The sequence below is a fragment of the Xenopus laevis genome, chromosome 3S, assembly GCF_017654675.1.
Source record: "Xenopus laevis strain J_2021 chromosome 3S, Xenopus_laevis_v10.1, whole genome shotgun sequence".
In the NCBI taxonomy this organism is placed as follows: Eukaryota; Metazoa; Chordata; class Amphibia; order Anura; family Pipidae; genus Xenopus; species Xenopus laevis.
In genome coordinates this window covers 54,117,306-54,134,768 of record NC_054376.1, presented here as the reverse complement: position 1 = coordinate 54,134,768, position 17,463 = coordinate 54,117,306, and the positions used below count along the sequence as shown (strand labels likewise).

The following is a 17,463-nucleotide window of genomic DNA, read 5'->3' as shown; positions in this document are numbered from 1 at the left end:
GGACTTTAAAAAAAAAATCACAAATATTTCGGAATTTAATAAACCCCCGAGGATGGAAAAGTCCGAATCTAAAAATCAGGCTCTCAGACCTGTCGAGGTTGCATATAAGTCAATGGGAGAAGTCCCAATGATTTTTTTGATATGCGACGGGTTTCGGGCAATACCCCGAAGTTTTCGGTTGAAAATTATGAAAAAAATCACGAAATTAGTGAAAAACAGATAAAGTCTGAAAAATCTGATTTTTTTCGCAGAAAGCAAATTTTCGTGAAAATGTAATAATAAATAAGCGTAAAAAACCCGAGCAGATTTGATCAGAGTTTGTAGCAGAAAATATTGAGATAAATCCTGACGTGTGTGTGTGTGTGTGTATATCTATCTATCTATCTATCTATCTATATATATATATATATATATATATACACACACACTATATTGCAAATGAGTGCTTTTATAGAATCATTAAAAAATAATGATCGCAGAAGTGAAAATCTTACCAAGAGTAACCACACCACATTTTATATAACATTAACATGCCATACAACATTTTCCATTGATCAAATTTGTTGTAACTGAATCTGAACAGAAATTACTGAGAGATTATGACACTGAGTATGTAAAGGGTGCTCATAGCATTTGACCTGTAGAAATAGGTTACTGTTTTGAAATAATATTATGGATACTTTATTATTAAAGGGCAGCACAGGAATATGATTTTCCGAATGGCAGCTACCCAAAAAGCAAACATGTTAATTTTATTTTACACTTAAATGTCAGCAATCTGTCATGAACAGCTTTTACACATGACTCATCAATGCATTCTATCTGTTGTAAAACTGAATAAAAAAAGAACATCTTTTAATATATATATTATAACAAATAAGGGAAAGTTGTGCTCACCACTAATTTTTAAAACCATTAGGTGGGGGTGCAAGGAGGCTGTGACCACAAAAACACTATTCAAATATCATAGCACTGACTATTAAGTTATTACTCTCATTAGTGAACACCTGTTTAGGAAGAAACTAATAATGTAAGTTTAAAGATACAGTAACACAAAAAAATGAAAGTGTATATATACACATGAATTATCACTAAACATCAGCCCTGAATGAATGCCTGACTCTTGCATTCACTGACAAAATGAGCTTTGACCCATCCTGTGGCTGATTGAAGGTAAAGTGAAAAAAAGTCCATTCTGTTCTTATTAATTTGGCAGAACAGAATATAGATACTAAAATAATAAAATAAGGATTACCTTGTTACCCACAATTAATCATCACTAACTGATCTATGTAAATTATTATTCATGTTTATGTGTTTCCTTCAGGGTGACATTACCAGGGGTCTAAAAACTTTTTCAATTTTTAGGATTTTATAAAGACACTTTTTATATTTTTAGGATTTTGTTTCCAAATATGTTGGATAAAATGAAAATAAGCTTAAGGGTTTGCATTATATTTGAACTATGATGTTACTATTTCAAAAGGCACTTTAACCTCATATATGCAAAAAATTTCATGTAGCTTCACTGAGAATTTTAATACTTTTACAAAAAAACAGGTACTCTGTAATAACATAAGAATGTCTGTCTAACAATCCATTTGGTGGTGGAATTGTTTATCCAGTACTTCAGTTTATTCATGTGGTGTGAGTCTGAATGCATTTACTTGGTAAAAGGCAGGTCTGAACAGGCAAATAGACAGTTATTTTTATTTGTTGTCTATGAAGCTTAACATATGATTTTGCTTAGCACAAACCTTGAAAGTAGGTTCCCTCTAAAGACCTCCTATCTAACAAAGGAAACTCACAGGGAATGATAACTCAACATGCTGTTGCAAAGCATTACAGTTACAGGCACCTGCTGTAGTTCTGCTACATTAAACTGTTCACCAAACAAACAGAGGAATTCTTTTCCAAGTATTTTATATTTATATAATCTACAGTCTGGTCATTTCCCAATGGGACCAGACTGTAAATTATATCCTTATAAACGGCGCGTTCTGACGCCAGAGCGCGCCGTTTATAAACTTAAAGGGACAGCACTCGCAGCTGCTGCCATCGCCTCTACCCGACCTTCCCACCACTATAGCTTTCGGCTCTGCATTTGCTTACCTCCCACAACGCGCTCCACCCCCTCCCTTCGGCTTCTCTTTCCTTCATAGCAGATCTCACTCCAGTAAAAAATCTGCAGCTGCCTCACTAGCGTTGAATATCTTGTAAATTATATCCTTATAAACGGTGAGTTCTGATGTCATCAGTTATAAACGGTGAGTTCTGATGTCATTTCTGTCACATGACTCACTGAAACTTGTGTATTATAATAAATAAAATACCCCCAGTTGCAAAATATGAGGATATTAGAAGTTACCTCGGAGTTCCATGACCTGTATAAAAACACTCGTCTTCGGCCTCGTGTTTTTATATGGTCATGAAACTCCTTGGTGACTTATAATATCCTTATATTTTACACGAGCGGGTACTTTATTCACTATATTTTTGACATACAGCTAGTTTATTAGTGAGCTTCCTGAACTCAACATGGTGTTTGTCAGTTGTGCATTGCAAATTGCCCACGAATGCTGGAATCAGCAAACATTTTAGGTTAAGCATCTCTCAAACTCAATATATTTAATATAAATATAATAAATTAACTGTAAGAAATAAAACTATTTAAAGAACAGCTTTAAACATTCACTATAGGTCACTTCTTTAATCACTGGCTAAGGCCGCAGAGATTGCCATTCATCATTGGTTCCCAAACTGCGGGACTTGCCCCTATGGGGCAACTCAACTATAATTATAAGCCATTCTATAACATACTATACTTAACTACCCCTTTAACAAAACTAAAATAACCTTTGAATAGGAGATCTTTCAAAACAATACATGCATTGTGAAACCAATATAGGTATATAAAATAAATGTACTAGTATTTTTATCTGTCCTATATGCAGCATAGCTATGCAGCATTATCAAAGGAAACAGCCATAAGACTGGCAAACTTACTTGACATCCAGGAACAGCTGAATCTCTACCGAATAATGGAAATGGGCCTCTGTCGGATGTTTTCCCTAGAACACATGAAAGAGAAGTATTACTTTTATGCAAAAAGAGAAGGCAAATATTCTGTTCATTCTTTTGTAAGCATTAGCTTATAAGCAATACCATTATTTAAATATAATTTGGGCCTCCTATATATTTGCTTTCTAAATCTGTTCATACTGCAGAACACTTGAGTTTATGTGTCTTTACACCTGTGTAAAATATAATAAAATACACAGAAAATGTAAAGAATTTGGGGTTCCAGAGGCTATAAACATGGTGTAAATTGCAGAAAATGTGTGAATGTTAAATTAATTTTCTACATTATTTGTAAAAAGCAGAGGAGGGTCTACATTTTCCTGCTCAGCAACAGTCGATCAGGTTTGCGGAGGGTACTTATGCTGTATTTAGAGAAGTCAGAGCCAGTTCAGAAACACCATGTTCGAGGGGGTATGCCAACCTCAACACTGCACATGTTGCACTGCCTCACTGTGTTTAAAGGCAGTTTATTCTAAAATTGTTAAAAACAAATAATTGAAATATAATGCAAAAATGCTCAGATTTTATTAAAGGGCAAACTTCCTTTTTAATATTTCATCTGAAGGAGACAATGACCATTTTAAAGCATCAGACTCCAGGCTGAAGGCAAAAAAAAGCAACTGTGCAGAATTAGTTGAAGCATCATGAATCACCCTGTTTATATTAAACACTGTCAGCATTTCCTTTCACCTAAAATGAGACTTATACACAAAATGATAAACAACTTTCGCCAAAGCAAACAGCAGTACTAAAAGGTGTGAAAAGAAATACTCGTATAAGAACAATTTATAAGAATGTAAAAATTAATAAATAGAATGATTTATGCTAGAGAGAGCTGTACAGGCATTAATGAAAACAAAACAGAAAATACCATGTAAAATTTTACCATAGATAATTATTCATGTATAGAAAAAAGGCAAAAGGTTCATAAAAGGACAGAGTTTAGAAATGTATTTGGCTTTTTTTACTTGAATAATGATGTATGTAGCAGAGCAATTCATTGTATCTGTAAGGTGTTTTTCACTTTGCTTGCATATTCTGCCTTCTATTATACACCAAATTATTTGTTCCTAAACTGAGCCTTTCAATGACCCATGTGTAAAGCAATTTAAGCAAGAGAACCCAGCCTTTTGGCACTGAGACAGGCATAAAGAAGAGTATACTGTCACTAAGTACAGGTATGGGATCCGGAAACCCATTATCCAAACAGTCATCTCCCACAGAGCCATTATAAGGAAATTATTAAAAAAAAATAAAAAAAAAAAAATCCTTTATCGCTGTAATAACAAAACTGTATGTTGAACTTGATCCCAGCAGCCAAGCTATATGAAATCTTTATTCATACCGCTCAACATTTGAAAAATGGAAAGCGGGACAAAAAAATCTGCCATGTTACATGAGTTCTTTGGCCACACCCCCTAATTACCATGTCCATTTTACAGAATTTGTCAGATTATTAAAGTCTGAACACATTCCTGGGAGTTCGAAGGCAATGTTCTATGTGTTATAACAGTTTTGCTAATGAAGGTGAAATTGCCCATTAAAGGAACAGTAACAGCAACAAATAAAATCATTTATATAATGTTATTTTGCTATGAATTCATAAAAGTTGTGTGTTTGTTTCAAAAAGACAACAGTACTTTATGTAAATAGGCTAGTGTGTAGCCATGGGGGCTGCCATTCAAGCTAAAAAAGGAAAACAAACAAAGGTTAGTTAGCAGATAAAAGATAAGATCTATAATAGAATACAATGGTAATCTATATAGCGTCTCTGATATCTGCTATGTAACCTGTGCTTTGAATGGCTGCCCCAATGGCTACACAGCAGCATGTTTTTATAAACTATAGAAGTTTTTCTAAAGCAAACACACCAATTGTACCAGTGCATTAAACAGTACATTCTGTTTTAATTACTTAAACTTTTTGGTGTTGCTGTTCCTTTAAGCTATGAGTCACAGTTCTCCCAAGAGATTTGCTTTGCTAAATAGTTACAATTGTATCTTTGCTCATCTTAAATTGTAACAAATATATCTAAATGCAGATGCTGATTGTTTTGTGCTTCCTGCCACAATGCCTCTTATTTAATGAAGTTTCAGAAACATTGTATATTTTTGTGGTGTCAGTGCAGGAGATCAAAGAGAAACTAGGGACTTTTTAATAAAAATCTAGGACTGCATGCTGAGCTGTCTGCCCAGAAGAAAATGGGACAGTTGGGAGGTATGTTTTTTGGAGGCAGAACAATTCTATTAGATTTATGTCATGTTTAAAAGATTTTTTAGTAGAATGGAAATAAAAATTAGGGAAAGACAGATATAACCGGTCTCATACATGTAGCTTGCTCCAAGACTCTAATCTGACAGCTGTAAGGGAGCACAGGCACAACAAGTATTTAGGGCTCCTGACAGAGTTACAAATGCAACCCATGACTAATCACTGCTTTTGAATGAAGGAAAAGAAATCAGGCCTACAAAGTGCACAATACAAGAATCTGATAAATGCCTAATGTATATATAAGTTTATTTTTCAGCTGCTACTAAACATAAAGGCAGGTAAATATAAATTAAATAAAACAATAATTAAATAAACCAAAGTGTGTGTGAATTTGTGATTGTAATATCCACTGGGGCAGGGACTGATGTGAATGGTATATAATCTCTGTACAGTTATGCAGAACAGATCAGAAGTATATGTATAAAAAAAATAATAATAATACCTGCTGTTTTATTTTGTCTCCATATAGCAATAGCTTAGCTTTAAATATTTTGCAAACTTTAAAAACATTTCCTTTTGTGTAATAGCACATTTTGAGCCCTTTGCTCATTGTGTGTTTAGTAGTTCATACACACAGCACCCATTGCCTCCACAGCACTTGCCAAAAATTGCAAATTTAAAAGCAGGTGATTGCCACAGACAAAACATGAAATTAAAAAAAATGCATCAAATAAGATAACCTTAATTTTTTTTAATTGACAGTAATTTAAGTGTACGTTTCCTGGTGCAAGGCGCACTGTGTTAGCTGCAGGGGAAAATGTTTAACTACCAACAACAAACACAGCTGCTGGACTTAGGGCTTCCTTCTCACTGGCAAATTACTAACTGAACTATAAATGACTAGGAAGCCACAGAAGAAAATGGCAAGCACAAGTGAGACTGGAGATAAACCAGAGGATCCCTGCGGTGGTTAATAATTAGCAGGTCCCTAGTTGTAATCACTCTTCTAACCTAGTCTTTATCTCATCACTTTCTCAATCTTAAGGCAGACCAGTCATTCTGTGACAGACATCAAAGCCAGCAGCTCCCAATCAATACTCTTCAGGACTTGGTGGCCAATTTAATAAGAGATTGGTAGTTTGAGGTAAATAATTAAAGACTGATATGAAGTATCAGATATGAAAGCAATAGTGAACATCTTATTAAAATTTAGGAAGGCTGGACTAAGTGCAACTGGAAGGAAAATAAAAAAAAATAGTAATATCAGAAGACCCTCTGCCCCTCATATGCCTTCCCTGTTAGTGAGGCTATGAGACACAGATAATACATTTAAAACACCTCACAACACTGCAAAGGAGGCCTCAGGGGAGTGTAGCAGCAGCACAGCCCATAAAGGGACATTTTACACTTACAGTCAGCACAGACAGACTATGATGAGTGGAAGACACCAACAGCCTTACCGATTATTAGTTAAAAGTTCTCTGTAACACCTCTATTTTGTAAAAGAACTCAAGGATGGGCAAATATCACTGGTTCAATAATTTGTGGGCGAAAAAAAATAGCCCCTTAATTTTAATAGGCGCATTTCTGTTGTGATTTTTTTTTTTTTTTAGTGTAGCAACAAACAAAAAGCACTCTTTACACAATCACTGCACAACCCATTGCCCCCACCCAAGCATTCCTCAAACAAAAGTCCATTGTTTAATACTCCTTTAGGGGTGATAGGAGGCCATTAAATCTATATCTGATCATAGGTGTATACAGTAAGGGTCTGGTCATACGGGCAGGCGGAAGGGAAGGCTGATCGGGGAGATTAGTCGCCGCGAAGAAGAGGAGATTTGCCGCTTGGAGACTAATCTCCCCAATCTGCCTTCCGCCGGCTAAAATGAAAATCGCCAGGGGGCAGGCACAAAGAGCACTTCGCTTCTGGAAGTAGCCCGTAATTGCCTCACAAGGAAACTTCGGATGAAAACGAAGCAATCCCGAGTCCCTGCCCCCAGGCGATTTACATTTTAGCCGGTGGAAGGGAGATCGGGGAGATTAGTCGCTGCGAAGAAGAGATATGTCACCTGGCGACCAGACCCTAAAAAGGAATCATTTTACTATCTTTGATATCAATACAAAATGTTGAATTACTATCTCTGTTTTTAATAAGGTTTATATAATGTATAGAAAACTAGTCCATTAATACGTCTACATGCAAAGCAGCTTATTAATTTTTTTTTTTAACATAATAGCATTAATAGCCTCAGAGATTTCTGCAGATGATCTATTTTAAGAAAGCCTTCGACTGATGCTTTATACAGGGATTTGATCATTTCCCTTATGAAAAGAATATCCATTCTTTGATTCACAGTTACCATGACACTAAGCACAAACATTATCAGAAGAAACATAGAGTCTGATGAAAAATACAGCTGTAGCTTGCTTATTCCAGTGGGCCCTGGCTTGTCAATTACGATATATATTATTACTTGCATTTACATGTCAAATTTTTGACTCAATGCGTCAACAATGCTTGGGTATATCTCCTACTGAAAGAGTGTGTATGGTTCAGAAATACTTACAGCACTTAAACTAAAATCTGACTACACAGATATAGGTTTTAGGTATGCATTTGGTTGGCAAGCGGGACAATGACATATAGTTGAAACACATGGATGGCCAATAAACTTATACAATAACTCAGCCTTACAGACCAATGAATCGATCAATATGGAAGTGCTCCCCTTATTCACATCATGGTACATGGCAAGTCGTTTTAATTTGCCAAAAAACAAAAAAAAAGTACAGATCCAAAACAACCAAAATTGTTCCCTGCTGCTTCCCACAGTGAAAAAAAAGAAACCCTTGAGGTAGCCTGCACGAGAGCTTTCTAAAGTTACCTTTGCCTTAAAGGAGAACTAACCCCCCCAATGTGAAAATCTGCTTCCACTATCCTCCATAGCATCCCCTTCCCCTTTTCCTCACCGTATAGTGCAGGGATCCCCAACCTTTAGAACCCGTGAGCAACATTCAGAAGTAAAAGGAGCTGGGGAGCAACACTAGCATGAAAGATGTTCCTGGGGTGCCAAATAAGGGCTGTGATTGGCCATTTAGTAGTCCATATGTGGATTGTCAACCTACATTGAGGCTCTGTTTGGCAGTGCACCTGGTTTTTATGCAACTACAACTTGCCTCCAAGCCTGGAATTCAAAAATAAGCACCTATTTGAGGCCAATGGCAGCAACATCCAAGGTGTTTGGGAGCAACATGTTGCTCACAAGCTACTGGTTGGGGATCACTGGTATAGTGCATTAGTGAGATTAGTACCACTGACTCCATCTGCTCTGTTTTTAAGGGCAGAGACACACGTTCAGGTTCGGGGATATTAAGTCGCCCGGCGATAAATCGCCTCTTATTTGGGGTGACTAATCTCCCTGAACTGCTTCCACCGGCTAGAATCTAAATCGCTGGCGGGATGGCACTTGGAGAGATTCGTTTTCCGAAGTCACCTGAAGTTTCCTCGTGAGGCAACTTCCGAAAACAAAGCGCACCGATTGCCATTCCGCCGGTGATTTACATTCTAGACGGCAGGAGGTAGTTCAGGGAGATTAGTCGCCCCAAAGAAGAGAAGATTTGTCGCTGGGCGACTAAATCTCCCCGAATCTGAGCACGTGTCTCTGCCCTAAAGGAACAGCAACATCCAAAACTGAAAGTGTACCAAAGTAATTAGAATATAATGTATTTTTGCACTGCACTGGTAAAACTGGCGTGTTTGCTTCAGAATGTCTACTATAGTTTATATAAATAAACTGGTGTGTAGCCATGGGAGCTGCCATTCAAGCTGGAAAAAGGAGAAAAGGCTATATAACAGATAAAACGACATTGTATTGGACAGGGCTTATCGGTTATGTGCTACGTAACCTATACCTTTTCTAATTTTTCCAGCTTGAATCTCTGAGCCCATGGCTTGTTTATATAAACTATAGTAGTCTTTCTGAAACAAAGACACAGCTTTTATTAGTGCATGTTAACAGTGTATTATATGGTAAAAACATTTTAATTTTTTGGTGCTACTGTTCCTTTAATATACGAACGCATTTTCCATGTTTATTAAAACACAACATATTTATCACTGACAAATGTATTCATAAATAATAAACCACAATCTTTGGTAATTCTAAAACGAAATCAAAGTTAAACTGCATAAACCAAAAACAATTGGAAAACCTAAAACAATTTATTTAATTGAACCTGGCATACAGCCGTATGATATATGTTATATAAAATCCAAAATTAACTGAAGTTTTGTTCTTAGAAATCGAATCACTGCTACCATATCTTCCTTCATAGAAGCTTTTGAATCGGATTTGATTATTTTCATTGCATGTATAGTTGTCGGCATATTTTTGGCGGCTCCGACTCCAGATACCCAAAATTGCTTCCACCTATGGGGCAAATTCACTAAAGAGCGAAGCGGCTAACGCTAGCGCAAATTCGCCAGCGTGACGTCATTTTGTTACTTCGCCGATTTACTAACGGGTGCTGGCGTAAATTCACTAGCGAAGTGGACCTACTTTAGCGCTACTTCGCACCCTTACGCCAGACTAAGTTGCGATATGGTGATGGGACGTAACTACGGTAATTCACTAACTTGCGCATTTTACTGAACGTTATCTCTTGCGCCAGACTTGCCTTCGCCACCTCAGACCAGGCGAAGTGCAATAGAGTAGATAGGGATTGCTTCAAAAAAAGTTGAAATTTTTTCTAAGTCCCAAAAAACGCTGGCGTCTTTTCCTTTTTTAAGGGTGATAGGCTGAAAAAGATCGTAAATTTTTTGGGGGGTACCCTACTTCCCCCCTACATTTCCTAACATATGGCACCTAAACTATACAGTGGGCACATGTGTAGGGCAATATAACAACTCTATTTTATGAAGCTTTCCCAGGCTTGTGTAGTGTAATGTATTTGCTGCTACATATACGTCCATTGTACTTTAACTTGGCGCTTTATGCAAATTATGCATCACTAGCGTAACTTCGCTTTCCTTGACGAATTAACGCTAGCGCAACTTCGCTACTGTTCGCCTCCCTGAGTGCAACTTCTGATTTCAGTGAATTAACGTGCCCTGGCGAAGTGTGGCGAAGCCTGCGCTAGCGCAACTCCGCAGGTTAGTGAATTTGAGATACTGTCTCTTTAAGTGGTAATTTCAAAAAGTCAGATGTGATAAGTTGTTCTAAGCACACCTAAAGGATTATGTTCCAAGCAAAACAAGACATTTGAGGGTACACATATGCAATACATGTATGGGATCCATTATCCGGAAACCAGTTATCTGTAAAGCTCTGAATTATGGAAAGGCTGCCTCCCATAGACTCCATTTTATCCAAATAATCCAAATTTTAGAAAATTATTTCTTTTTTCTATATAATAATAAAACAGTACCTTGTACTTGATCCCAACTGAGATATGATTAATCCTTATTGGAAGCAATAAATTGGTTTATTTGATGTTTACATGATTTTCTAGTAAACTTAAGTTATAAAGATCCAAATTATGGATAGATCCGTAATCCGGAAAAGCCCTAGATCCCGAGCATTCTGGATAACAGGTCCCATACCTGTATATTTAAACATTTGGGTATTATTGGCCATATATGCACAGAGCCAGCCAATGTTCAGAAAAAAATACAAGAAACAAAAAAGTGCAAGGCTGATGCTTTTACATAGCAACTAATGTATTTTTTTCTAATTAAAAAGTGAAAATAAAAGTAGCCGTTTTTATGTAAAGTAAATCCATCTGGATATTTTCTGCATCCTACGCCATAAACCTATGATCCCCAACCTCAGTGAGTTATAGTAAAGCTGCAGGCAAAATCATCTCCATATAGCACAATCCATTATCCCTGTCAAGTTAATGTTCCATGTATAGCCATATGGCATGGGTGCATTTTCAACAAAGGAAATTCCTTAAACTTGTTATAATCAGCACTTGCAGTCATCCAAAAAACTGACATAAACAGCTTTATTGTGTTTTGTGCATTTCAGTTAATATCCATGACAAAAACAGGAAGCTAGGGAGGAAAAGGAGGAGGAATGTGGGGGAACAGAGAAGCAATAGCAAGCAGAAGATACTGCAAACTTCATAATTAGCCAGCATTCTTTCAAGCAAGTGATTTTCAATTACAACAAACAGACCAGCAGACACCTAAAATGCTTTATCATCACTCACCCACACTAAAGTCACATGAACGAGTTTTTAGCTGGTTAATTGTAAACCTGAAACACATAAAAATACTGCAGAAATGGGACTCATGAAGGAAAGAAAAAGATAAAGGTAAGATTCACTTATAAGCAGGTCATGATGATGCGGGAATGGCGGAGCCCTCCCAGTCCGTGCCGCCTCCTACCCGATCGTAGCTCTTGTGATATGCCAATCGATTTATGTGGGCTACAACATCTCCTCCTGAATCGCTGCAGATCAAAGCATATCTAGGAGTCTGGTATCTTTAATATCAACTCAGCTTTATTCAAGGGCAAATACAGTTACTTATAACGATGGGTGTGCAATTCTAATGCGTTTTGCGTTAAGTGATGAAGTGCCTAGCTTGCGGGCACGAAACGCGTTAGAATTGCACACCCACCGTTATAATGTTAATTTATTTGCGCTTCAATAAAGCCGAGTTGATATTAATTATTATTACCAGACTCCTAGATATGCTTTGATCTGGGCTCCGCAGCGATTCAGGAGGAGAGGTAAGGTTCACTTATGGCTGCAAACGCTTATAGGATTGAACCAAGCACACTGCATTAACTGCCTGCAAATACACTGGCAATGAAAATAGTTAACTCCCACAGCCACTAATACCTGGCATAAACCGTAGCAGAAGGATTCAGTCAAGGTACAAGTAGAGCAGAACTTCATTTCGGCCCCCGCAGTGACAACAATAAAATGCTGAGAAAACACACTATCAAATCCTGAACTCAGCATCAATTTCTGTTAATTACAGCCTTGTCAGCAACGTGATTATTCAAACAGCTCATGCAAATGTTAATGAGTTCTTATTTGCATATTTATTTTTTTCCTTTGTTGAAATGTCATTGATTATTACATTCTACCATGATGAATGCATGCACTGATGTGCTCTGATATGTAATTAGTCATTAGGTGCAATGCATAGATCAATTATGAGAAAGGACTGAGATTAAGAAATATCAAACAAGACCGCCCAGTACACATCTTTATTATACACCCTCTTTATAGTGGATATAATTTACTGGAGAAAAATCTAAAGGTTGGGATGGGGGGGGATGCCCTCTCATTGCAAATCATAAACTGCATCAGGAGTGACATCATTTTTGAGTCAGTTTTGCCCCAAAGGATTTTCCCGTAAATCACTCCTTTGGTTACAAAGGGAACGTCTCTTGATGAAAGAAAATATTGTAATCCCAGATCTGAGGAGAAGAGATTTTAACAGCTTTCACTTCTGTCTGCTTTAGCTATTCAGCGAGCGCTCACTATTCGCAGAAGAGGAGAAGCAAATAAAAAAAAAAAACACATTACTGCAGACCAGATGGGAACATTCCACATGACCAAACCAATCAATCACATTGGTGGGGCGCAGGTGCAGCACAGCCGTGTAGCAACACACCATTTCACAGTCTATCGGGCACAAACACATGGTCACCAATCAATGGCACCCTAAGGAGCTCAGAGGGGGAAGGCTCTCTCGAGTCTTACTGGTCCATGCCTGATGACTTCATAATCACACATCATTTCATTCACTGGAGGATACAAACTAGCATTCTAATAACCTTCTCCTGAAAACGGTCATGTTGTGCATATTGATAGGGAAGTATTTAGAGGGAAGAAATGGAGTTTATGTAGCAGGCTGAGACAACCTGAAGCTAAAGACTTCCTTGTGCCTATGGAAGGTAACTTCAAGTCATGTCAAGCTCATTGCTAACATTCGTTATTCTGCCAAAGTCTTCTAACCACATATTAATATTTCACAAAGCAACTGCTGAGCAAGGCTGGAAGATAAAATAGGAGCTAAGGGTAAATAGAAATGCCCATCAAGCAGATTTATCATAACTTTGATGCTTCTTAGAACAAATGCATGTGATGTTGATAGAAGCGTCTTACTTTTTTTTCAGCAGCTTTCGGGAAATCAGAGATATGATTTTAAAGGGAGTTTCAAAAACAAATTCAGGTTCATCCTTTCATGCCCTACTTTTTCTGAAATATTGTCTGAACAGCCTTAGGTCTAAATAAAACCAGTAAAGCCTTGTTTTATTATAAACAAATATTGTGCCAGTATCACCTGTGGTTCTGAAAATGACATGATTCAATCGTTGGCTTTCCTGCAAGCAGCCTATACAGAAATACATGAATTCCAAGCAATAAACATAAGAAATGTTTCATATTAGAAAAACAAGGTCTTTTGTTTGATCAATCACACATAATGTAAAAGGTTCTTTAAAAAAATTTGCCATCATCCTTCAAGATAACTTAAATTTACATATACTTATAGCACACTATTGGTATACAATGATAATAAAATAATGTAATAAATATAGACAAAATTAAATGTATATATTGTCCAATTTTTAGGTTACATACAGCAACAAGTCCCACTTGTCAGAAGGGGTTGTCTTAATAGCTTCCTTACAACAGTCAACTATAGATCCCCAAAGTTAAATGCTATGTTCAGTGCTGTTTTGTATTTAGAATTTTGTTCAGCAGCTATCTGGTTGCTAGGTTCTTATTTAACCTAGCAACCAGGTAGTGGTTTGAACGACAGATGGGAATATGAACGAGGGGGGCCTGCATAGAAACACAAGTAATAAAATGTAACAATAGCAATACAAGTGTAGCCTCACAGAGCAGTAGTTTTTGGCTGAAGGGGTTGATGACCCACATTTGAAAGCTTAAAACAGTCAAGACAAAGAATTCAAAAACTATAAAATAATAAAATAAAATATAATAAAAAAAAACAATTGCAAAGTTGCTAGGAATAGGCCATTTTTTAACATATTAAATGTTAACTTAAAGGTAAACCACCCCTTTAACATGCAATCTGAAATAAAAATATTAACAGAGTGGAGATCAGCCTGAAGAATGGAAAAATAAAGGCATTTTGAAGCCAATCTCCTCTCTGCTCTATGCAGCTGCACACAGGTGGAAACGGTACTTTTATATAAAGCTGCTGATTTTAAAGCATCCACTTTTGTCCGCCTTATTAATATTCATTATTTGGAGAGACACATACAATGCTCTCATCTGTCCCCTAAGTAAACCTGAAATTAGTTTGCTTCAGTAGTGCTATTTTGCTTCTAGTAAGTAAATGAACCCTGCCTCATGCAACAGACTATTTGACACAGAAGTCTCCTGGCTAATAAGTTTAATGGCACATGGGCCATTGTTTCTAAACGTGAGCCCATCAATAGAATTGATGAATTCGAAATGCAACCTTTGATAAATCTGCCCAATAAAGTCAGCTTTGCATTCCTGTAAATACCATTATACAATGCAATAAGTATAAATTGCATGTTCATCAAATAAAATGTAAACATTACATTTAGGGGATTATTTACTAAAACTGGACTTTTTTTCTCACTGGAAAAAAAAAAAAAAAAAAAGATTTGAACACACTCCCTAATACAAGTTTTCGAAAAATTAGCTGCGAAAAAATATTGTGACAAAATCGTTGTGCAACTTTTTCGCAATGACGCTCAAATGTATCAGATTATTGAATAAAAACCAGCGCAAACAGCACGAAACGCTTAAGAATCGTGAAGGTAAAAAACATGTTCCAAATGTTAAAGAGACCATCTGCCATTGACTTTTACACAATTTCAACAGGATTTAGCTGGAGTATTTTGGATCTAAATTTTTAGCAGCTTCAAAGCATAACAAATCTACAAGAAAAATTCCCCTAAAAATCTGATTTTGTGCCTTTTAAAACTCAACCTTTAATAAATAGACCCCTACATATTTTTCTCTATTTAGTTCACATACAGCACAAGCCTAAACGCACTTAGAGATGAATAGTTAACTGTTTTACAAATACTTTTTTAATCTACATTTAAAAATTCTGATGATTGGATTTGAATTTGAATTAGGAACACTTTCTCTCGACACAGTAAAATGTATTTATAGTGTTTGTTTGTGTAGAATTTCCCCTCAAACCCACTCACATTGATTTCATTACAAGCTGTTTTAAATGCCTTGCAGTACTTAAATAGACAACAACTGGAACATAAAAAATAAAAAAAATATGCCTGACAAGTGTAAGGGAATGTTGTAAGATTTCTAACACCAACTATTTATATTGACCTTCAAAAAAAGTGTTAAAAAGGAGGATAAAGAAAATCTCTCGTACTGATGAGATAAAATGCTTCTGGCTGATAAAACTATTGCCACCCAAAATGACATACAAGATGTGACAAGAAGAGAGACCCCCTTTGGGAGCTAAAAGGTTTTTCTATGAGGGCATATGTTATTATATAAAGATTTCAAAACAAAGAATTTTTTTTTTTCATTTTCTAACATGTAGAATACTGTTAATGTTAATGGGTTACTATTTAGAGCTTAACTTGGGCAGTTTGACACCTATGTAGACTAGTCCTAGTAGTCATTCTGTTGTGGGCTCCACTGTAACTGAACATCCCCTTTAAATGGAGGATATCCATGTTTAACGATTTTTGAAGGTATGTAAAAATCATATATGATAGGATATAAATAATGCAAATGGGCTAGAGTTCTACTGGCAATGAAATACAAGTCCTGATTTTACTTAACAATTGTTTTCTTCTCTTCCTTATTTTCTGAATGGATCTGCAAAGAATGGCTGAGTTCCAGGCCATAGGATAATCACATGAGAGACTGAAAAGAGTTGTTAACACCAATGAAGCTTGTTGTCCTTCTGTTGGCAAACTTATCCTTGATCCAAGAAATGTCTTTTTTAACAGAAGGAATCCAATAAAATGAGTTTACTACTGTATTTAGAAATATTTAACGGACTGTGGTAGTAGCTGCCATGTCAACAATGCAAAATACTTCCCTGCCATAGCGTAATATGTCTTTAATGAGAGAATGTAATAAGTCGGTAAACGGAAATATATTCACATGCGAACAAATTTTCCTTTGCACAAATTTAATATAGCCTATGCAAACCTGGAAACTGTTTAGAAACCTCTTCCGACAGTGGAAGAAGGTGTGTGAATTGTAAAGTTTGCGCCTGTGCACAGTGAATAAAAGTTCTTACTGAAAAAGTTATTCTTGCTCCAGAAGATTACGACAACTTCAAGCAATTCAAGTGCACAGTTAAAATTCACAAGGCAATAACAGTTTAAGGGAGAATATTACATTGCGGAATGCGATTTTTTTTTGTGCAAATCGTCTTTTATTACTTTCCTCCATAAGATTCTTTTGCAAAAGAAAAAAGTGACTGCACTAATAAAATACTTTAATATGTTGTAAGCTTGAAACACAAGTACTGGTAATGAAAGCAACATTATAGATCTTTTTAAGAATATTAAGAATGATTAAAAATGAAAACAGCATTCACAAAGGCATGGAGATGCACTCAACCGGAATAACACCTGGCAGTACTTTAAGAATCCTTCAGCAGCAGTAACAAATTCATGTTTTCTTAATGTAACAGGCTGCCGGCACATTTGGATTTCATTTCCAACATGAATCTCCAAAGATACAGTTGCAGACTTAACAGCTGGACACCTACAGTGAGTGTTAGCAAATATTTTTGTGCATATTATGACAGCTAACAATCTCAAAAGGGATGAGCAGGATTATCATTAACTTCTGCACCACAAATATGTACCATTCCTATCTCCAAATTTCTGTATGATCAGGGGGACAGCTGCCATGAAGCTAATTTAGAAATTGGCCTCAGATGGCAGTGCTCCACAAGTTGCCAGGGATAGGAAAAAAGCTACTACTGGTAACTTCAAGAGATCAAATTCTGTTTTTTGAAAATGAAAACCTTGAACTGCTCCAGCACAAAATATGTAGCACAGGGAGCATGAGGGGGGTGGGTCCATTGAGGGGGGTGGGTCCATTGAGGGGGGTGGGCCCATTTGTTTGCTTTATTGTCCCTTTTAAAGTGTCCAATACAGTTATAATAAAATAGAAGCAAATGAAGTGAGATGTCTTCTCCATTTAAAT

At 36.5% G+C, this 17,463-nt stretch overlaps 1 protein-coding gene across 6 annotated transcripts in view; it reads right to left on the bottom strand.

Annotated features, from left to right (window-relative positions):
• The window catches only part of tcf12.S (transcription factor 12 (HTF4, helix-loop-helix transcription factors 4) S homeolog), a 136,467-nt gene that overhangs the window by 57,713 nt on the left and 61,291 nt on the right, over nt 1-17,463 (bottom strand). For all 6 annotated transcript variants that reach the window (XM_018255465.2, XM_018255467.2, XM_018255468.2 and 3 more), the window contains exon 6: nt 3,007-3,071. In XM_018255465.2, coding sequence (XP_018110954.1) covers nt 3,007-3,071 — 65 coding nt within the window. The remainder of the gene's footprint in view (nt 1-3,006; nt 3,072-17,463) is intronic.